This window comes from Podarcis melisellensis (assembly GCF_964234715.1).
Source record: "Podarcis melisellensis genome assembly, chromosome: 5".
Taxonomy (NCBI): Eukaryota; Metazoa; Chordata; class Lepidosauria; order Squamata; family Lacertidae; genus Podarcis; species Podarcis melisellensis.
Window position 1 is genome coordinate 66,496,159 of NC_138537.1, and position 23,067 is coordinate 66,519,225.

At 39.2% G+C, this 23,067-nt stretch overlaps 1 protein-coding gene across 18 annotated transcripts in view; it reads right to left on the reverse strand.

The window, feature by feature from the left end:
* The window catches only part of PCDH15 (protocadherin related 15), a gene marked incomplete at its 3' end in the record, with an annotated part of 626,354 nt that overhangs the window by 197,460 nt on the left and 405,827 nt on the right, over window positions 1-23,067 (reverse strand). For 17 of the 18 annotated variants that reach the window (XM_081912931.1, XM_081912944.1, XM_081912932.1 and 14 more), the window contains 3 exons: window positions 17,235-17,354; window positions 13,631-13,741; window positions 10,167-10,337 (listed from right to left, as the gene is read on the reverse strand). In XM_081912931.1, the coding sequence (XP_081769057.1) occupies window positions 10,167-10,337; window positions 13,631-13,741; window positions 17,235-17,354 (402 nt within the window). The remainder of the gene's footprint in view (window positions 1-10,166; window positions 10,338-13,630; window positions 13,742-17,234; window positions 17,355-23,067) is intronic. The other variant, XM_081912938.1, reaches the window with a different exon arrangement.

Consider the following 23,067-nt stretch of genomic DNA (forward strand, 5'->3'; position numbering starts at 1 on the left):
AATGTACTTTCTCGGAACTGCTGATTCAGTTCCTAGCTTTGGCAAGCAGTTTAAAATCTCTAGGTTAGGCTTGGTATAAACTGAGGGTAATACCTTTCCTGGTGCTCAGCAGTATAGATTATATCTTCTATCTCCTTTACAGAACTGCAGCCTTTAATTTATAGATCCTTGCTAGGTTCCTGGCACTCCCTTTCAGAGCCCCGGTCTGCCCTTGGTGGCTGGAAGGAAACCTATAAAATTCTTCACTCGGATCTGTTTAGTTCATGGTAGAAGACAATGCACATGTGATTTTCTCCCTTTGTATCAAACTGGAACAAGTGGGATATCAGTTGGCTGGAAAAATGTATATTTCTGCTAATCTATTCGTATCTGCTAGTAATGACATGGAAATCTGCATTCATGCTTTCCCCTATTTCTGTGTTTTCTGTTTTATAGTTCCAATGTGGCAATTTCTTTTGGTGTGATCCATACATTTGTGTTTAGCGCTTACTTCAGGCAAGCCAACATTGGTCAGATTTGGGGGTGGTTAATTGTACCCCCAACATACACCAAGCACTTCATGTTGTGACAATAATACAGGGAGACAGCATCTTTCCTGAACCTTTAATGAACAATCAGTTTGCAGTCTAACAGGATAGCTTGGCAAGTAGAATTATGATTATCTCCACAAGTGGCAGCACTGTGACAAAGATGAGAAATCTTTTAGAAGTGAAGCATGTTGATAAGGCATCGTAAACTACCTGATCTAAATGTCATTTCAGAATCTCCATATGGTGAAAAATGACATTTAATGATGAAAGTATATGAATGCATATCACTAGATCAAAATAATTAAAGACAATAATTTCCTCTTCTCCTGATTTTTTAATAAGTTTGATTTTTTGCAAAAAAAGGGGGAATTTGATGTCAACTTTTTAGCAAGCCTAAATCTGTCACAGAAAAGATTTTGCAGAGGGATTCCATTGCAGCAATCATCAGTGGTACCTACAGGGGCTTAATCAATACTGGAAATTGTACAGAGTCCTTATTTGGATAAATGCTGGAGAGCTGTCATTTCGGCTGAAAGAGCAGCAGTATGTGGGAGAAAGGAGGTCTATTTACATACTGAGATTTATAAGTGGGTAATATGATTTGTTAGTTTCTAGGGCTGTGCATAACCCCCTTTACTCCGCAATAGCTGACCTGGAGAATACCCAATCAGGATCCAGCACCAAATCAATTTCTGGGATGGGATGATGTGACTTAAAAGTTTTTAAAACCCTATATGATCAGGAGGGGGGCAGGGGAAGGAAATGCTATGTTGCCCCCCTCCCCCAATGTAGAGAGGTTCAGTACTTCTATAGGCTGCCTAGTCAGTATGTTCTCTGCACAGAACAGAATAGTAAAGCAGACTCCGCATGCAACCAGCAGGCTTGCACCCTGGGGGGCTGCATGTGTATAGGAGTCCTGCCAGGTCTACTTGCCCTCCCTCTTTGTCTTGTCGCTTCCTGCATTACTGCCCCTAAATGCCTCACATATGTGAGCTTCAGTTCCTGATCATCCTCACCACTGACAATGATGCCACCTCTATGACTGCCATATAAGTTTTAAGTGTTTAAACAACAGGATGTAAACCTAATATAACATTAACAACTGGTTTTCCCCCCCCCTCACCTCTCCCCCAGAACAGAGGACTAATACAACAAATTTTCCAAGTTTTAAGTTTTAAGGTATAATTTTTTTTGAAGTATACAACTTTTTCTTTTTAGAAAGAAATTTTGAAGGAAAGATGATTGCTTTTGAAAGTCTCAAGTTATTTAACCTCCATCACATTTTAAATGTTAGAAGATACACTTAGACTTCATTATGTAAAATAGCCATTTTAATGTAATTTCAGGTTAAAAACTGAACCGTTTGCAAAGCACACATATAAAACAGACCCTTCCACAGCCGGAAAGCTGTGTAGGTAAAATAAATGCTTGCACATCTGCCAGGAGGGAATCACAAACCCCTCCACTCCTAAGCTTCGTGTATTTCCATATTAAAATTAGTGCCAATTTCTTTTAATTAGCCTTGTCATTCTTTGTGCAGCCCTATGCAGATAAAAATTAATTATCTGTAAATTCACATCTTCATAATTTTTAACCTTCGCTTCACTTGTTTTCAGTGACATTTACTGAAAAACACCACTTATCAGGAGATTGCACATGGAGGACAGACAATTCATCAAAAGGTAAAAAATAAAAATAATAGAATAAAAAAGGATGAGAAAGGGGGGAAATCATTCTGAAACAGTGCATGAAGCCTTAAGCCTAAACTACCACATAATCAGGAGCTCATCAAACCTTTCTGTTTTGATGCTGCTGAAAGAGGCATCTCATTTAAATGCCATTAATATGAAATGGCGGTTTTCATTAAGTTGTAATATCTAGTACCTGGCAAGTCTTGCTGTAAATCTGTTGAAGACTTAACATTCCCCTTCACTTTGTATATAAATCACTTTGTATTTATATTGCTGATGACTCTCTGTTCCCATGTTGTGGTAAACTGAAACCATCTTTAAAATATTGGGGGGGGGGGAGTCAAGAAAAATAAATAAGAAAATATTTAAATTACAAGGATGGCTTTATATCTCAGTGAAATAGCTTCTTACAGCTGTTGAAGTAGTTTCCACCCAAAAGGTGAATGTCAGTTTGTCACGCATCTAAAGCTACTAAAGATGCAACACTTAGTCAAGTGGAACAATTTCTGAGAAAACATCCATAGCACTACACCGTAAACATGCCATAGTTAATAAATCCCCAGCTGCAATTAAACAAAGCAAAATAAAACCCTTAGGAGTAAGTACCTGAAACTGCAATTGGCTTTCTTCTCTACCCCATCTAATGATTTCAGCTTTTGCCCACAAATTGTAAAAAAATATATATCAGTGGCTCTCACAAAAATGACAAATTGTTCATAGTCAGCCCAATGACAACAAAACAGTTACAACTTCCTAATGGGAAGATAGACTGTTTCTAAATGGCCGCAAGTGAGCAAACATGAATAATAATATTAAGAGTCTAATTCCATCCCTAAAGTTCTGATTGTGGCTGAGATGAGGTGACAGGACTAAATTGTATCTAATATTTCACCACCTACCAAATGTCTTTTTAAAGATAGTAAGCACACATGCATCAACTCCATTAGCATTTAAATTTATTATCTGACAAGAACTTGTTTAGGATGAGAGATTATAATCTAATTAACACCATCAATTCAGGGGCAGTCTTGAAGTGTCAAGGTTTTTGGAGAAAGCAAAGGAGTATGCTCTTTGATTTCATATATTGTGGCATAAATGGAAGCTTTTCTTCAAGTGCAGGTAATAAGAGTGGAACCCAACAAATTAGATTAGAATAACAGAAGAGGACAAGGAGTTAAGGCTTCTTACCTCTACCCCCTCAATACCTTCCTATGCCAGGTTTCTGATCTGGATCAGATGCCCTGAACCTGCTATTTACCTTTAAAAATCATTTCAAACAATTGCATTCTGGTCCCATGAACATGCCATTTGCACAATTTTTCTTCCATCCCTTTTGGTAAAGTAAATTTGGCAAAGCAGGGATGGGGAAACATTTTAGTTCAGGGGCCAGGATGGTTCTCAGGGCCAGCCTCTCGGGATAAAGTTGATAGATGGGGGGGCACTCTCTTGTCAACCCCATGACATCAATATCACATGATTGACAGGTAGGCGGGGCCATCCAGGTGTCAAGATTGCTTCACCTGCTTTGAAGAACTTCCTGTGATCCCCCTTTAAACCCAATGTGGGTTTAAAAGAGGAATGTAGGGAGACTTGCAAAGCAGCCCTTAGAGGAAGTGAAGGCTGTTTCTGAGAGTGTTTTTGCTAAGCATTTGTAGTTAGTTGCCTTTGCTTGACAGTGCTCTGCCTTTCCTTGGAAAATAAAACCTCGTCTCGTTCTACCTTCTCTGTCACATGGCAAACCAAACACAACTCTAACTTTGCTTTAGAGTGGAAGCTGAGGAAGGAAGAGGGAGGAGACTTGCAAAGACTTTCCCCTTCTTCCCATTTAAGTACCCAATCTCATGCCAATCTCACTGCCATCTTTAATTTCTGCTCATCAGTTGGATGAATGGAGATTACATAGCCTGCCTAGGCTTCTTATACTTTCACTGTGCTAAACAACTCACTAACCCCACATTACTCCAGGGAGGCACCTGGTTTAGATGCCAGGAAGTTCCCTATTTATTCATTACAACTGGCACATAGGCGTGGGAGAAAGCACAATTCTTCCCCTGGGAGCCTCCAGAGGTCAGCAAAGGGCTTCCTCGTGATGTGGGCTTCAGCAGGTGCCCAGTGATGCCAGTCTGAGGGAGGGAACATGGTCATCCTGAACTAAGGTGTCTAAATGTTTCTAAACTGGAACCAGCATTGCCATACAATCTTGAAATAAAAATAAATTATTGTTTGCTCTGCCAGAGAGGCCTTCATAAATGGGAAAGGACTATAAGAAGTTTGAACTGCTGCTACAAAGGAACAGTGAAAGGCTTTGTAAGATGTGGAGGTCTACGCAGTCTAGACCTATAACTAGAGAGCACAGAGATGACTTTGAAGCTTTCTTTGAAGTTCCTTGCACAGTTTGGGGTTTCTTTTCTGTTCTATATATGCTAGGCTATAGAGAATTCTCTATATAGTTAAGGAAAGGCCTTTACTATAGCTGCACAGTCAACTAGTTGTATCATGAAAACAAATACTTCAATTTCACCACCACTGTCACAAAAACAAAGGTTTTATTTGACCTTGTGCTCTTGAAATTGTTAGTGTCACTTCTGAGATTTCACAGGGGAGATGTTATTTTCCAGGGATTTATTTTGCCTTCAGAATAGTGTACAGTTTTAGAAAAGTTTTTATTTCACCCCCCAAAGCGTTAATGTGTTTTGTTTCTAAGAGCAAAACAGCATCAATGTGAAAAATACTTTAGGAGATGATTGAGAAAGGATGGAATTTGTCACACAAGAATAACATTAAGAAGTATTTTCTGCCCAGTGGTTTCAAGAAAGATTAGAGGGGTGGGGGTGGAACAGAAGCCTAAAAACCTTAGAAAAGAAACACTAGGTTATATCTGATTAAGTTCAGGATGCTGAATTATAATTCACATCAGCCCCAGCAAGCATGACCAATGTCCCAGGATGATGGGAGCTGTAGTTTAGCAACACCTGGAGGTCCAAGGTTCTTCACACCTGTACTAAGCCACAGTGTAGATCTTGACTCTTATATGTCCATTGATTTCAATGGGTCTAACTCTGAGTATAACTTAGTTGGATACTACCTAGTCTCTTTATGACAATGTATATCCTGTTCTAAAACTTGAATCTTGAAGTTTCTTCATTATCAAAATGTGAAACCAGGTTTGTTATAGACCTCTCAATCAGTTCAGAAAAACTGTTTTCTCCTGTCTCCTCCATGCGTGAAATACAGTTTTAGGCTCATGTAATAGGAACCAGAAGCAAGCAAGTAATCATAGGCATTGGGATTGGCACAATTAGGGTGCAGAGGGGTTGATTTAGGTCTCAGGTGCCCTTGGATACACACACACACACACACACACACACACACAGTGGTGAAAGAGACGGAAACAAGACTGGATAACCATTCTTTCACAGCTACCAGCTCCATCTACAAACATAATATTCTGTGTACAAAAGGCACATTGGGATACATTAAGAATTGGACTAAGAGAGAGAGAAGCAGGAGGAAGAATAGGCGATGGCAGAAGAGATTAGGAGGATAATGGTGGCACTGCTGGTGCCACCAAAAAGAGGATTGACTGTGGGAAGCAAAAAATGTTGTTGAATCTGTCCAAGAAACACAGAAATGTGAAAGAAATTAAGTCTTAAAATTTGTCTCCTGAGTATTAGTCAAGGTATGTTTTATTATTCACAGTAGCATGCATTGGTTTTAGCATGTGGAAATTTCATAGTTGTCTCTGAAGAACGGTAAGTTGCAAAAAAAAAAAAAAGAGAGAGAGAGAGAAAAGCCTTGAGATATCACTTTTTAAAAATCCCAAGCCAGTGTTTCCTGGCCTGGGTGGCATTGATCATATTGGCATTCATCACATTCCCTAGCTACAAAGTGCAGTCTTCTGTGTGGTGGTTCTCAGGTTTATCAAATGTGCCACATGAAGGACATTAGAACTTCAAGACAAAATAGCTTTTCCTTTGTTCATGCAGAACCTTGATGAATTGTGTTTTCTCTAAGATAATATTTGCAGAAGTCATTTGGAAAAACCCTGCTTTATACTAAGTGCCAAAACAAACAATGAGTTGCTGGCAAGCCCTTGTGTATGTGTCGGCTTCATGACCTTCAGTTTGGTGAGAAGGGAGAGATTTATACAAAGAATACATCCGTTCTGACATACACAGATATCACAGATTGCCCTGAAATGCATTGTCTACAATGTTGGTTGTGACGTTTTTCTTGCAGAAAATGTCTGATTAAAAACATTTTGAAAACAAATCATGCAGTCAAAATGAAAAATGGTAAAGGACAAAGCAGCAGCAATGCCGCTAAGTGGAACCAATGAACTTTAGCATGACAATAACTCTTTGAACTTGGCAATGATTCAAAAACAGACAGCCATATTTATTTGGGGTGCATTCTGTCATTCTGGGCTAAGTTGGTCACACCCTAGCACGTGTGTGTGTGAGAGACAGAGATGGGGGCAGGGAAACATGCCTGAACACACCTTATGGCTATGGCGTAGGATGGATTTTGATCCTGTGTTTTAGTTCTGCTGTTAATTTGTGTTTGTGTGTGTGTTGTGTGTTGAGGTGGGAGTTCACTCCTAAAGGGCTGTTGATAAGCTTTTGATAAGCTTGAAACACTGGGTAGTTGGTCAGAAAAGAGAATAACTGAGTATCTGTCAAAACACCATCTCCAGACCCACCCAAACACCCAGTTTCTGTTCTCTACAGCATATGTCTATGTACATAAATGGAACCGCATTATTCAAGGAAAAATAGAAAAATAAATAAATACCTACATACATACAAAATATACATCTTTTTAAAATGACATCAGTTATTTGTTTCTGTAATGCAGAATAGAAATTGCTATGAAATATTCTCTTTGAAGATCAAACACAAGGAATAAGAAATTACACAAAGACTGGAGGGAGGCTTGGGCAAAGCAAAAAGAAACACAATTACAGCTGCTTCATATAGAGAGCTGTTTACAAATGGTGTAGAGTTACCCACACCACATACGGCTCACACTTCTGGTCTTGTTTCCAGACACATCCAAGAAGTAGGTTCCGAAATCTTTTCAGTTTACAATTACATTAGGGAAACTGTATCACTTACTAATGCAAGTTATGTTCAACATGTACATGTAGTCAAGTGGGAGAGAAATCATAAACAAACAAAATAAAATGCAGATATGCAAGTGTCAGAGTGACATAAAAGAACCTGGGACCTTTTGCATCCAAAGCATGCAGTCTGCCACAGATCTGCAGCCCTTTCTCATGTACACTCACTTGAGAAAGGATGAAAGGAGGGGTACAAATGAAACTTTTTGCTGTCCACTGGGAAAGTGCTCTTTCTTTACCGATTAACAAAAAATCTTAATTACTGTCTCCGAGACACCTATCAATCGCCCTTCTGATTTTAAAACTATGCAATTGTGTTTTAAGCTTGCTGTCATTTAGGGGCACATTGATTTGATGGATAACAGCCTCGTATTAAACGCTGGCTCAGATGCTTAGAATTTTCCCTTTAAACTACACATTTGTTGGCTGAAAGCAGGCAACACTCCGATTTCTGTTCTATTACTGAGCTGTCACAATACATCACAGCTGCTCAACACCATTAATATTGATGTTCTTACAACCTTAAGTACACATTATACCATCAGTGTTATAGCAGGGTAGGGAGGCAAAAATATTGGTGTTGCCGAAATGACACGAGTCCGCCACATCCATTACGACTTCCTCGAGTACCTGCTTCACCTTTAGCCCCCTGTGCATCCCAAAACCAGTTGTTAACCATCCAGCCTTTCGACTCGCAGGGTAGCTATTTCTGTTATAAATGCTTGTGTTAACATCTGTATTCTTGACAAGGAGCAAATAATATAGCTCCTTCAACACCCTTGGGAAAACTTCCTTTACAAAACTGGCAGTTTGGGGGCAATTTAGACCATAAAAAAAGGCCAGCCAAATCCCAAAAGCGGCTTCGTGGAATATTACAAATCAAAGCAAAACATTGTATAGGCCTAAAACTAATATTCAGAAGACAATGGTTTCTCACAGAGGCATTATTAACAGCTGGCTCCTGGAAGTCATGAATAAAGCACATGTTTAAACAAATAGTGTTCTCCTCAACAGAGTCCATTAAATTATGCCAGCCACCTTAATCTCCTCAGTCACATGTAAAATAAAAAAATGTTCCTTTGTTGAGACTTTGTATGTTTCCAATGTATCATGCTGTTTAATGCTACCAGAAGAAATAATTGCATTACAGATGTAATCTCTTTCTCTCTATTTTTTACATCACAGGCTGCTTTAACTACAACAACAACATAACCAAAAACAACAACAATGACTGAAAATAATTGTGCTACAGACACAGACCAAAAAAGACCTTCTTAAATGCTACATTTAAAACTTAAAAATGCAATATTCTGGTTAATTTGGTGTGACATCCCATGTTTAAAAATTGCCAGCATCCATAAATGGAAAAGCTACTGTATAGGTGACAATATAAATATGTGACATTTGGAATGCTGAACTCCACCACCACCCTTTTGCTAGGTAGAATAAAGTAAGAACCAAAAGGGAAAGTATTGCAGGAAAGTGAACCAATACAGAATTTGGAGGTCAATACATTGTGAATGATTACAACATAATTTTGTGTTCCATCTCACTCTAACCACCTGAAATAGTGATGAAGGGCAGATGAAAGGCAAGAAAGAAAGAAAGAAAGAAAGAAAGAAAGAAAGAAAGAAAGATCAGGACTTCTTTCAGCCAGAACTCACTGTAACTCAGTTCCAGCACCTCTCAAGTGGGAACCATTGCCATTATAAGAAAACAAGGGAGGCATTCATGGTGAGTTGCAGCACCTCTTTTTCTAGAAAAATAGCACTGATAATAATTGACTAAGGGCCTTAGTCTTTTTCTACCTCTGTTTACTATGGTAAATAAATAATCAGCAATCCATGCCTGCCTTAATGGTAAGGTGACTAGTCTTGTGCCCAGATGAACCCGCAATGGCTCCGAATACAAAAGCATCAGCCAAAGACCAGGATACGTTGTTCATGATGAAGATAATACTGGATATATGTTGACAAGCCCAGAGGTATCCGGTGACTCATGACCAATTCTTAGTTAGTTTGTTTTTGGACTTGAGCACACATATCTCATTACACATCCATAGTTTGCTGAGTCTAGGGGGAAGGCACATGTGGAATCAGACATCTCTTAAGAAGAAGAAATACCCTTGAAATGTTAGTCAAGAAAGGAACGCCATTTCAGAGATTATTCTGAAAGAGAAATGGTACTCGCAGCAGTTTGTAATACCTGATGGAGAATAAATACATATTGTGCTCAAGTACGTGTCTCTGTGTAGATACAGATATATACACATACAAAGTACAAAAAGTAAAATGAAAACAAGCCCTCATTTGGTGTGGCACGAGTGCTTGTTCTGCTTGAACTCTGGTACAAAATAGTGATTCTGCTACTCTGCCAGCAATGTTCTGCTACAGCAGGGGTGGAGAATTTCCAGCACATGAGCCAAATGTAGTCCCTAGGGTTCAAAAAAGCCTTCTATTAGAGCCAGATTAATCTTCCATTCCCTATGTGTTAACAAAAAAACAAAAAATGTTCCCATGCTGAAGTTAGACTTGAAAATAAACCATTTTGTTAACTTGAATAGAAGACTTTTTCAGGACCAACTGCAGTGTGCCGTAGCACTTTTGGATGGGGTGTCAGTTTTTGAAATCTTCATGGACCTGCAAGAACAAAAGGATGTTCAAGCACCTGACAGGCCACAATATATGCTTGTTGGATTGTGTTTGGCTTGCTGGGCAGAGAATCATGCTACACAAGAGAGTGATTGACCTGAACATAGGCAGAGAATGAATGAATGAAAATAAAAGAAAGGGAGAGGGGGAAAAAGTCCCTTCTTGTACTTACAGGGTCCGTGAGCTCTGGCAAGCTAGCCTGGTAAATGAGCGGCCGACAATCCCGAGTGTTAACAACTAATACGCATGGAAGGAACATTGGTCCAAGGTCATCCCCATCAAGGACATCAACAGTAAGGGTGGTTGTACTTGTTCTTCTTTCCATAAGGTTTTGAGCTCGGTCCTGTGGAGAAAATAAGGATTTAACCCGACAATAAAAGTTGTTTGTCTTGGTATCACTGCATATAATAATGTGAAAATCAAAACTGCAAGCTGTAAACATGTTGCAAAGACAGGTGGAAGTGAACATTGCACTCCCTGACCCCACAAAACTCTAATCTGGGACCACTACTAACCAAGAGTGGTTATGTATGTGAGAGTGAGTGAGTGAGTGAGCTTATCAGCCTTTTTTTATCTCAAGAGGCAAATATGCTTTAGGTAGCCTTGTTCCCACTTCCTTGATTTCACTATTTTATATCTTAGTATCATATTTTGTACCCTACCATCCTCTCTTTCCTTGCTCTGTCCTTTTCTATGTATCTTCTTCCCTTCCTCCCAACACCCCCATTTTTGACCTTCCTTTATACCTCTATTCCATGACACATCTTTCTTTTCTACAGAAATTATTTTCCTCAAACCCTTTCTCCTTCCTTGGACTCCAAATCATCACACTTCTTTTGTGCTGTTTTTGGGTCATGGGGCTTGTCTCAGAAGTAAAGCAAGTTATCCAATATCAGCAAAGAAATCTGATATTAGCCATGTGTGTGAGGGAGAAAACATTCAAATGGAAGCCCCCCTCCCATCTAGCAAGATTTGGGGAAACAGATTATGTGATAAAATTTTCTTTCTGGCAAATTTGGAACTGATAAGCATTGTTTTTCCACACATCACAACAAAGGATTTTAATCCCCTCTATCTCCAATGAGAAAGTTGTATGGTTTTAATTATAGAATCACTTATCAGCACAGCACACCAGTATGTGTTCTATATATTCTGCTTACTGACAGAAGAATTCATAAATTCTCTTTGTTGCTTTTCTAGTAGGAATAAAGTAGTCTGTAGAAAAAGTATTAAGTCAGACTATTCTTATTCAAAACGGTAGCAACATTATCACATCACAAAGATTTTTAATTTTGTATTCACATTCCATTCCTGCTTTTCAGCCATTTCATGATGGGGGGTCTGGGGTAGAACATTGCTAATGCCTTGCTTTTGGTGATCAAACTGTTAAGGACAAGGCAATCTGCTTAGCAGGATACAACCCACTATATTACTATATGTACATTTGTTGAGCTGGTCAACTAAATAGAAAGTGCAATGTCTCCAGGAAAATAAATTAAAAACTGATATTGGAGATGTGGTCTTGGGGAAAGTTTGAATTTGCAATCTTAGATGATAAACCCAGGAGCTTGGTGGAAAGAGAAGGCTGATACTGTGCAAGAAGGGGGAGAAAATGGTGGCAGGATTACATTGCACCCAGAAGAGGCAAAGTTGTGTCAAGATCTGAAAGGAAGGAAGGAAATCAGGTGGAAGCAAGTAAAGAAGAAGAGAAGTTTTGCAACAAGGGCAATATGCAGCTAAGACTGGAACTTGAGACTGAAGTCCATGATCACGCTACCCAGGGAGTCCTGAAATGGCTACCCAGAGAGTAACTGATAATGGAGAAAGCAGCAAACAGGTCCAGCATCAGCACCTAAGGTGGCGTAGGGATGCTTGGACTCACTGAAGCATCACTTTGATCACTCCAGCATCTTCTTTTCTTTGCCTTCATCTTTTGAGAAAACATTCAAAAGACAGCTGGTAGCCATCAGGGATTATACATAGTTACAGGTGCTCATTTTGTTGTTGTCTTTACTTTAAAAGTACATTACTGTTTTTTACAATAGTGCTTATTCGCAAATGAATGTGTTTTGCATCAGAATAGTAGAAGCAAACATCATCTTAGTCCTATAATAATCATTATGGCATTATGATTTAAGGAAGTTTAAAATGGGAAAAAAAACTTCACATACTCAGAGGGGAGCATTTTTCAAAACCAGGGATGGAAACTTTTTGTTTCTTCGTTTTGTTCTATTGTATCAGGAATGTAAAAGCAATTAGAAAGCACAGAAAGGCAGTGTTGGCAGGAAGAAGAGAAATAACTGAAGGAACAGACATGGGAGTCTAAAGTGGGGTCCCCCAAAAGGCTATGGAGTCCAGGATCTAAAATTACCTAGCTTGAACTCCTTGAATGTTGAGCACATTAAGAAACAATAACAAGGGCAGTTACACTGATGTTTAGGCAAGAACTCAGAAGTGGTTCAGAAGTATCCCTGCTTCTGCCTCAGAGTCTGAACTGTGCTCTGCTGCAGATTCTTCCTGTTCACAAAACCCTATTCACCTATTCTGCTTCTGACACCTCTTCCCAGTCTGCTCCCTTTACCTCTAACCATTCATTGTTGTCTCACCACCATCCCCCAGGCTCTGAGACTTCTTCCCTTGGAGGTCACCTGGCTAATACCTCCCATGACCCCTCTGCATCCAGCTAGTCCATGGCACACTTGCTTTGACAAAATGTCATTATAACCTCCTAGCAAACCTTTTAGGATGACTGCTCAATAAACGAGTTGTCTGGAAGCACCCTCAATGAAATATGGCACAAGAATGGCTGGAATTCAGGACTCCTTTTAAGTGGATTTATAATTATGCAAGTAACTTGCAGAATTCTGCAATGAATGGAAACTTTGCCAGCTCTGGTTGCAAAGACAACATCAATAGTAAAGCTGATTCCAAGTAAAGCTTTCCAGCTGGTATACTCTGTACAATGTAGGCATCACTTTATTTCTCAGCTTGAAATATCTGTTACATAACATGTCAGGAAAATGCTTCACACACACCTCTATTTGATATACACAACTTGAGGTGAAAGAAAAAGCATCTTCAAAAGGTTGCATTTCAGAGCTGAAGGATGCAGTTAAACTGCAGCCATTAAATTAATTTCACAGCAAATTAGTATTGCTAGCTGCAACAGAACAGTAAAACTCATTGACACTACAATGCATCATTCTATACCTTCCCAGACTAAAAAGGCTCTATTTTGCAACTGAACACCAACACCTTTATAACCAGTAAATATGTGAAAGATTGTGTTACATGGCAGCAGAAACATAGGGCTGATTCTCATGCATTCAAGTCATTTGATATCTCATCAACAGATGATGATCACTTGAGGATTGCAAAATAATTTGCTGACTTACAGTAAAATGCAAGGTCTGCTTGAAGCATTTAATCTACAATGGTTCATTCAAATACAATGCTGCATGAATCAAATGATGGATTTTCATGGGGTGAATGCCCTCTTGAATTAAAAAAAGTCATGTGCTGATAATGACAATTTAAATGCCCATCATATAAAATATGAAGATACAGTTTCTATTCTCCCTTAAAAACAGTTATATTCGCAATGGACACCAAAAATTACAAGTCAGTCATACTCACATTGGCTTGGACAATGACAAAATAGCGTGTTTTTTCTTCGTAATTTAGCCTCTCACGCAAAACTACTGCTCCAGACAGTGTAAGAGGAATATCAAAAGTTCGATTTGAAGTCTGCCAAAATTAAATGAAGAAAAGAGAAATATAGGTCACAGGGGAAAAAATGATGTAATCAAATTAGGAAGACCCATCAGTGGCAACTGACAACAACACTTCCTTTTCTTCAGTGAGCAATCAGTTCACTTTGCTCTCACATCCTTCCCCATAGACCTAATGAATTTCCACAGAAGAAAGACCCTTGGCATAATGACAGTGTGAAGTCACATTTATTCCAATTAAAGAAAGAAAAAAATGCCACCAAGGAAAAAGAACATTTTTTCAACAATAAAAGCCTAATTAAAACATTTCAGGCTAGATAGGAACAAATGATGATATCCAACTGGATGATGCAAAGTAGACCCACTGAAATTAGTAAATACAAGTCCATTGATTCCGGTGGGTCTACTCTGAATATAACTGACATTGTATATCTCCCAGTTTCTGGTTGAAGCAAAGGAGAGCAAGTGATGTGATGGCAAATGGGACCTAAAACTGACACAACCAACCATGAGGTTCTTGGAGATTTGGAACCTGTTCACATGACCAGGCTGCATTTGTGTGCTTCTGGTGACTGTTGAAACCAAGGCAAATGGGTTGCCTGATTTCTTAATGGGCCCAGAAGTACTGTAAAATCAGCACTATTCTTGCTGTAAATTTCCTGTGGTTATGTGGCCCTCACAACCACAATCACCTGTGGTTGGAAGCTTGCATAAATGGACCCAGGGAGGGGACTTCTCCCCATGCAGATGGGTCCTTGAATGAGGGGCCAGCATGTGTCAAAACACCCTGTCACACACACTTGTACATAATTTGCATAAAACTGCAGTCTGATGAAGTAGAGGTAAAATTCTGGACTTTCCTTTATTGAAGAATTAACACAAGCTTTTAGGCAAATCAACAGGCCTTCTCCCATGGCTTTATCTTTATTCTTCTTCATGGGGGTGCATTTATACAAAGAGGTAACCATGGGAGGATCTTAGGAATGATTTCTCACCCCACTGTGACATTTCTATGCTTTTAAAAAAACACCAGACAAGTGTATAAGCTCAATTGACTTTCGGTGAAGCCGTGAAATGACCACATTGCCCTGCTGAAAGTGCTCACCAGGAGCACAGCACTTCAGTTTGTAATTTGCCTAAAAGGTTGTGCAACCTAAAATCATTACAAGATATGGTAATTGTGATCAAGTTACTTTTGAGCACTGATACCAGTTAAATTTAAACCAGAATGAATCATTTATATAGCCAAGAATTCATCGAACTGCTATGTACTGATTCAGATATCTGCAAGTGATGGGAGACTTTACACGATGGAGCATAAGTGTGTGGGGGCACAGAGTGCTACAGATCTAATGTATGTTGTGGACACTCCACCTACAGATATGGAAGCTACTCTGTTTGAAGCTACTTCCTTCATAGCTAAGACAAAAAAGAGTGCCGGTGTCATAATTTGCCTGTTGTGGAGATGTGACCATATCACTTCTTCACCATATCAAGCCTATAACAACGAATAAACATCTGCAGTGAATGTCATTTTTTTCTAAAGACCAAAGATGTTTGGGAGATAGAAGAAATATTGAAAAGCAAGGATTTTTTAAAGCAAAAAACAACAACTTGTAAACCTATGTTTGGGCAGATCCACTTTAGCCTGCAGCTGATTTAATTCTCTTTCATTTTAAAATATATTCTATGCACATAGCCTTCACTTTGACATACTAATAGTCTACATATAATAACCTCTTTTTAAACGTAGCAAGGGGAACATTCCATCTCATGAGCCTGCATGGGCAGTCCGAAATGGCATACTTTAGCAAGACACGGGCTTACCAACATCATCCGCAGCTTGTGAGAACTAGGTCCATCTTTTGCTGAATATTAAGCCTTGCATATCAGTATTTTCTCCATCTCCCCCAACACCCTTGGCAAAGTTTCATGGAGCAACACAACACATTGTTTTCCCATGCTTTTGCCTAATAGTGCAGTAACAGTGAGTGTAATTATTTTAATCCAACAAAAGGTGTGCCAATCATTCTCCTGATCAATTTTCTTGAACACTGATTCTATAACTTTCTAGAATACAAACCATTCACATCTCAGCTTTTTGTATGATCTCAATCACAATGGAGTCTCTACTATTACCTTGGAATAATAAGCAACCTACAAATGATAGCAATCATTCCTCCTGTTCTCATCAAAATGTACTTATTTTAACCTGAGTTTTATTATTATAGTCTTACTGCCACTGATAATTTAAAGCCTTTGCATAGCAATAATAATCCAAACGTGTGTGTGTGTTTTTTTAAAAAAGCTCATGGTGTCTAAAATGAAGTATTTTAGAGATATATCACAAGTAAAAAGTTTTCTGTGTATAAAATTGTGTTTAATTCTGCAGTAAAATATTTCCTCCAAAAATGGGCAGTCTAAAATATCATGACACTATTTCGACCTGCCCACTAGGAAACCTTTTTAAAAATCTTATCGACTAAATGCATCTGAATTAAACTTACATAAACTCACTGATTTGAAATTTTTGTAAGTTAAAAAAGAACAGAATGCAAAGCCCAGTTTTAAGAATGATATAAAATGCACTGATAAGTAGATGTACTACTATGTTTTATATTTAGTGCTGCAAATGAAAGTGCCATTTTATTAATACCATAACTCTATGCTATACTTGACCTTTGGCTCACTTAGGACCAGTTCACACAGATCATGTTAAAAGTTCAATCATCACCAGTGGAACTGGGGAGATCACACAGTCCTCCCCTACACAAGTAGATCCTTTAGTGAGTTGGGACCTGAGTATGTAAAATGGCTACATCAGTGAGCCCCACTCACTGAATCCCACCCCTTGTTCACAGTGGATGGATCATATGAGTGGCCAACATTCATGACTCTAGTTCACACTAAGCATTCTACATGTAGTGCCCTCCCACGTCATCCTAAAAGTACATTATACATGTGGCATAATGGAGGATAAAGTTCTATACTCATATGCCCTTCTTGGGTCGACACACAGAATTGCCTACACAAGTAGTTCCAGTTGCCATGACCTATTTTTCCGGGGAATTGATATGAGCTGAGCATTATGCATTCAGTTGTATTTACACCTTCAGGACTGGTTCTTGAACATCCAGCAGGGGCATAAGTGTGGGAAGAAGCAGCACATGGGATTCTAGAACTCCACCAGCAGAATCAAGGAAGTGTTTTGGTTTTTTAATGGCACATTCTCTCTAAAGAACTTTCACACATTTTTTTGTCAGGTTTTACTTGTATGCATAATCTGTTCTACATGTGTATGATTAAAACATCTCCCTCTGCCCCCGTCAAAAAGAATCACTCTCAAATAGCTTAAAAAAATAATAATGCCAGGTTTCTTGAAGAAATGCTTTTGGGCTCATAAATCTATGTGTGATACAAATCCCTTTCCCAAATCCCACATGCAAAGCAAAGTCCAGTTCATCCCTCCCCAGGATGCTATCTCCATGACAAATAAGAATTTCACATACTGGGTCGCTGGGATTGTACTGGATGACGTACTCTATCTGTCCATTGGGACCATCATCTATGTCTGTGGCACCATTGTTTCCAGAGAATCCTGTAAAGATGGTAGTTCCAACTGGTGTCAACTGCAACAACAAAAATGATGTGCACACTTAGGAACCCTTGAAAGACAGAAGAAGAAGAAGAAATCCAAGTAATGGTTTCAAGTAAAAATGTAGTTCAATGATGTGCTGGCAATGCTACCCTGTCGGACAATGTTACTGGATGAATGTATTGTGTGCACAAGCATTTCAGCTTGCCAGATGGAACAATCTCCCTCTCCTTTTCCTGCATGGTGTTCTGGAGGTTCTCCTGATGCCAAAGAGCCAATTTTGGAGGAGTGGGAGAACAGAAGGGAGGAGAGGGGAAGAAAGCTGCACTGTGCAAGCGGAAGTCCTTGCGCAGAGCTTCCACTGATGGGGCTCATTCAGCTAATCCCACCCATTATCCCTACTCCCAGTTCAATGTTCCTTTAAAAAAAAAAAACCCTCAAGAGAAAATAGGGAGGCTAAGGACACATCGAGTGCTGGTATTTTTAGGTAGTGTTCAATCTCATACTGGCAAATTCACATTGTGCAATTAGTTGACTGAGAGCTCTTGTGCAACAAACCAACTTCCTCAAAAGTTTTGACCCTTTTTTTGCAATTAAGTGACAGGAAAATGCACTGGAAACCGAAGGATGCAACATCATCTGACCTCCCCACAAACCAATAAAATGGGATGTTTGTTAAATAGCCAACACCACCTCATCTCCCTGCAAATCAGGATGAATACTCAATAAACAGGCTGTCTGGAAGTGTCAATAGGCTTAATCACACACTGCAGTCCATGAATGGTTTGCACTCTAAAATTAAAGAAATACAGGTATGTGATTGAGTGAGGCTAGTTACAAATGAGGAGAGGCAATTATAAGGCTGCAGAATGCTACTGACTGGTTGAGAGGAGCAGAGGCAAGCAGCACTGTCCAGCGTGAGGTATACTGGCTCAGATGAGCAAGAGGAAATTGCACACCATGGCACTTTATACCATTTCAGGGAACAGAGAAATGCAAAAATTACACTGCAGGCTTTCACAACACAATCACATCCACACGTACATCAAAGTTACTACCACCGTGTTCAGTGGGGCTCAATCCCCCTGGTAAGTGCATACAGGATTGTAAAGGCAGTCTCGTTGTTACCTTCGACTTCTCTTGTTCACATGCCAGATATCATTTTGAGAGAAATATATGATGTTTTGGTGTTTGTCTGAATAATTTTTAGCACTGTGGAGCTCTACTTCCTACCAAAATTTTAGTCGCTTCCACACTGAAGTTACTGCAAGTTGCAAGGATGAGGGGAAGACTTATTAGGCACTTCTAAGATTCAGAATCCACATGTAAATGCTACTCATGCTGATCCCTGTGCTATTCAAACTATACGTGTATGGGTTTCAGAACCTCGTGGAGCAATGCTATACAATTCTGCAGAAGATTATGCCTATCTTCTTTTCCTCCTTCTTTTTCAAGTATTGTCTTGGTTTATCGCTTAACCACCAAGTCACAAGTATTCAATCAGTTCCCATATAGATGTAGTACAGTGGTATCTCGGGTTACATACGCTTCAGGTTACAGACTCCACTAACCCATAAATAGTACCTCGGGTTAAGAACTTTGCTTCAGGATGAGAACAGAAATCGTGCTCTGGCGAAGCGGCAGCAGCGGGAGGCCCCATTAGCTAAAGTGGTGCTTCAGGTTAATAACAGTTTCAGGTTAAGAACGGACCTCCGGAACGAATTAAGTACGTAACCAGAGGTACCACTGTATTAAAAATTGGGGGAAGGGGAAGACCCGCAAAATATCTGGATTTGGTAAAGGATTAGAATCTAAGGAAACCCCTAAATTCCTGGGTCTAGTAGGAGTTGGAGTTTAAACCAGTTTTTCCATGTCCCGGAAACCACCTGGCAGAAGAACCATCAAGAGATACCCACTGGAATGGCTCACCGATTAACCCCCTAAGAAGGCCAAAGATGATGAGGTAAGCAAACAGGAAATGTGTCACTTATGCAAGCCGGGGAAGATAGGCAAGAACACAAGGTGGGCAATCTTCAGAGGTTAGACATGATGTGTGGGGTCTCTTGGAATCTAAGGCTGCAGCAATGGGAAGAACAGGACCCTCTTGGGATATGAATAGTCTGCACTCTCTCCATCTAGACACAGGTTGCATATATTTGTAAATAACCCATATACAATAAAGACACCACAGACTCTGCTGTGCCTCACTGTTCCAAAAGGAAATAAAGATCCTGATAAGCATGCCTGGTACCCCTGGAATCTCAGACCGCTCAGAGATTGGAGTGGCATGTAGCACTATGCTTATTCAGAACTATGGTCATTAGAACGTTAACAAGACTTCATCATTCTGTACGCATTTGCCAGATATAAACATTCTAAAATTGATTTCAAAATTCTACCACTGAAATTCAATTGCCCATACTCTCTCTCATTCCAGTTTTTCAAAATCTGCAATTTTTCAAACTTAATGAAATATCAAGCCCACACTTCAATGTTGGTGCCATTCCTACATCAAAAATCTGTTTCATCTCCGTCACACAACATACACTTGTGAGAATAGTTTTTACAACTTCCAGAAGCAAAACATGACACCCTGTCTTCTGATGGGAACAACTGCTGGTTCTTTCTTCACTAGTGTAGCACTGCAGGAGTTATCTAGAGCATTACGGCACAACTCTTGATATTCTAGAAATATGTTCCTCAGAAAATGAATGGCAAAGCTTAGTATCAATCAGAACCATTTGGTGAAGAAGTCCAATGAACACTGGAATATAGGAAGATGCATTATACTGATTCAGACCATTGGCCATCCAGCTTACTACTGTCTATATTGTTGTTGTTGTTGTTGTTGTTGTTGTTGTTGTTGTTATTATTGTTATTATCACTACAACCACCAATACTACCCAGCAGCAGCTCTCCAGGATTTCAGATAATGGGAGTTTTTTTTTACCACTGGGGTACAGTTCTCCCCGAGGGTCAAACTTTACATGGTTGCATTTAAACAATAAATGCCCTTATAAAAAGTACCACAAAAACATGAATAGGACCAGGACCAAAGTGAGCAGGGAGGGCTTTAGCTCTTTAGACCTTGCCGACATCCTGTTACCCATTGGCAACAATGGGAGCATCCCTCAGGTGGTGGAGGGTGGGGTTGGCACTTGGATCCTGGCCGAGGGGAAAGGAAGCGCAAGTGTTCACAACTCACCAAAATGCTGAACTGCTTGTGTGTCAATGAAATGAATGGGGACTGCACAAGAGCACCATAGTGTTTTTCCTGGATGGCCTCTCTGTTAATCAAGAGATTTTAGTTATATTGCATCTCTTCTGTTGCCATGGATTTCAGGGTGACCTGGGTTAATAATTTTAATTAATATGGTATTAGTTAAAAACAGTAAATTACTGTACCATATGGAAAGCATGTTGTGTGCCAATACAGCAATTAATCAAATTCGTGGGTAGAGAGAAAAGATACATGGCTTAGATTTATTTTTATTTAAATTATAAATGGCTCACTGAAGACTATAAAAATATAACTTATTGCAGCAACTGATGAACACAACCCACAGCAACATGTACACATATTTTTCAAATGCTTTTTTCCCATTTATCACACTTCTTGGATTTTTTTTAAAAAAGCAGTTTGTATTTTTACTGATTTTGTTTCAAAGGGGATTAAACAACCACGCACCCCACAAAAATGTATCTGGCAGATACAATTATGAAATAATTGCCTGCATATGAGAGCCAGGATTTAGGCTGTTTGCACTTGGAAGACTTGGATTCAAATGCTGGCTTGTTTGGGCCACGAAGTTTATTGGATTACTTAACTCAGTCACACTCTGTCTCAGTTTAAAAACACCCACACAAAAATCACTAAAAACCCTCCCATATTTATGGAGGATGCTATACTGCTATGATTTTGAAAGCTGATATTGTTCCTTGGACAAGTTATGCTCCCAACCACTATTTTCAGAACAAACAAAAATATAGCTTAATAACAGAATCAGTTTGCTTGTAGAGAGCCTTTCGGAGAGATATGAATATGATGCGTGGCTTATTTTTCAAGAAGCTAGTAGTCATTGCTTACACTTAGAGAATATTTTATTAGAGAATGTTATTTGCTTGCCACTGGCCTTTGGCAGAAGGAAAAAACGCACACTATCTGTTTTGGGTAAACAAAACACAGAGAGACAAGTTGACTATGTCTCTCCCCATTTCTAAGTAATTGCTTTCATAATTTTCTCCCCATGGCAGTAAATATTGTATGATCAGTACACAAAACTCCTTGGTTTAAATATTGGATGCAGGAGAGTTTCAGAAGGATTTTAGATACTGATGTCAGTTGAAGATAAAAATACCAGATCTGTAAAAATGGATAATTATTTTACTATTAAGGACTATTGGTCCATATAGTCTGAATTCTCTACCTCAAGCAGGTTCTGGATCCTATGGAAATCAGTCAAATATTGGAACAAGGTGTACCAAAAGGCTAATGATAGCAGCTCCTTACCAGATAGATAACCATGCTACTTGGATTTTGTTTTTTGTATCAAAACAGTGCCCTTCTGAATGGCAGAAACTTGCTGCTAAGAGTAGATCAGGGATTAGAGAATCTGAAATTCAGGGGACAGGCTTCTCTATTTGGTTATTGGGACTCTTACTACGCCACACCCCTCATTTGCCCTGCTCCACACACACCTGAAGTCCTTTTGCCTGGTTGTGTGCATGTGTGTGTGTTTGCATTTCCTTCTTAACTTTATTTTTCAGTTTCTAAAAATGCATATAGCCAACAATCACCATTATATTGCTACTCCAATAAGCATTCCCTGTATATAAAATACAAATAATACAATCAAATTTAGGTAAGTTTGTCAATAGCTTAAAATCGCTTACATCAGTTAGGTGGTTTTGTTGGGTTGCCATACGTCTGGAATTTCCTAGAAAACATAGCCAGGATTCAGTCACTGCAAAAAGTTTCTGGGCGGAATTTGCTGAAACAACTGGGGCAATCCAGACATATGGCAACCTATGATGAAAGTGTAGATTTTGGCGAATTCCCTTAAAAATAGATCAAAAATGCATTTTTAAAAAGAGGTCTTATAAAAGAAGCTCAACAACTTCTGTGTTCAGATTTTCACTTTTTGAAATACGGCAACCTTAGGTTTTTTTGTGTTCTTGAACTATGCAAATATGGTAGACATACCTGGAGACAGGGAAGGATTTCAGTACAATGAAAAATTTGGAGCAAACCTATCCAGTCTGCATCTGACATATCATGCCCAGAACAGAATGTAGACATGTGGATTGGATCATGTGTCTACAGACCTTTCCAGAACGCAGCTAGTTATGAATTAAATTTGTATGAAGTGGGCTTTCTTTCTTTCTTTCTTTCTTTCTTTCTTTCTTTCTTTCTTTCTTTCTTTCTTTCCTGCCTTCTAGCTGCTTGCAATGTCTTTTTCTCTGTATGATTACCTGAGAAGGTGTAATATATCACAATGTACCAATGCGTCCAGGAGCTTTTTGCTCCAAGTTTTCAGCTCCACCCACAAAGTCCCTGGTAGTCATATACTGTACAGGGAAGGGAAGGGAAGGGAAGGGAAGGGAGGGGACATGCAACAATGGACTGCCACTTCCAGGGCGTATTTACTCAGACATTTTCAACAGGTTCTTTTATGTAAAAGAAAAGAAATATGATGTAACCTCTTTTGGACCTCATAAATGTTCATTCAAAAGCTGTTTGTTTCAAA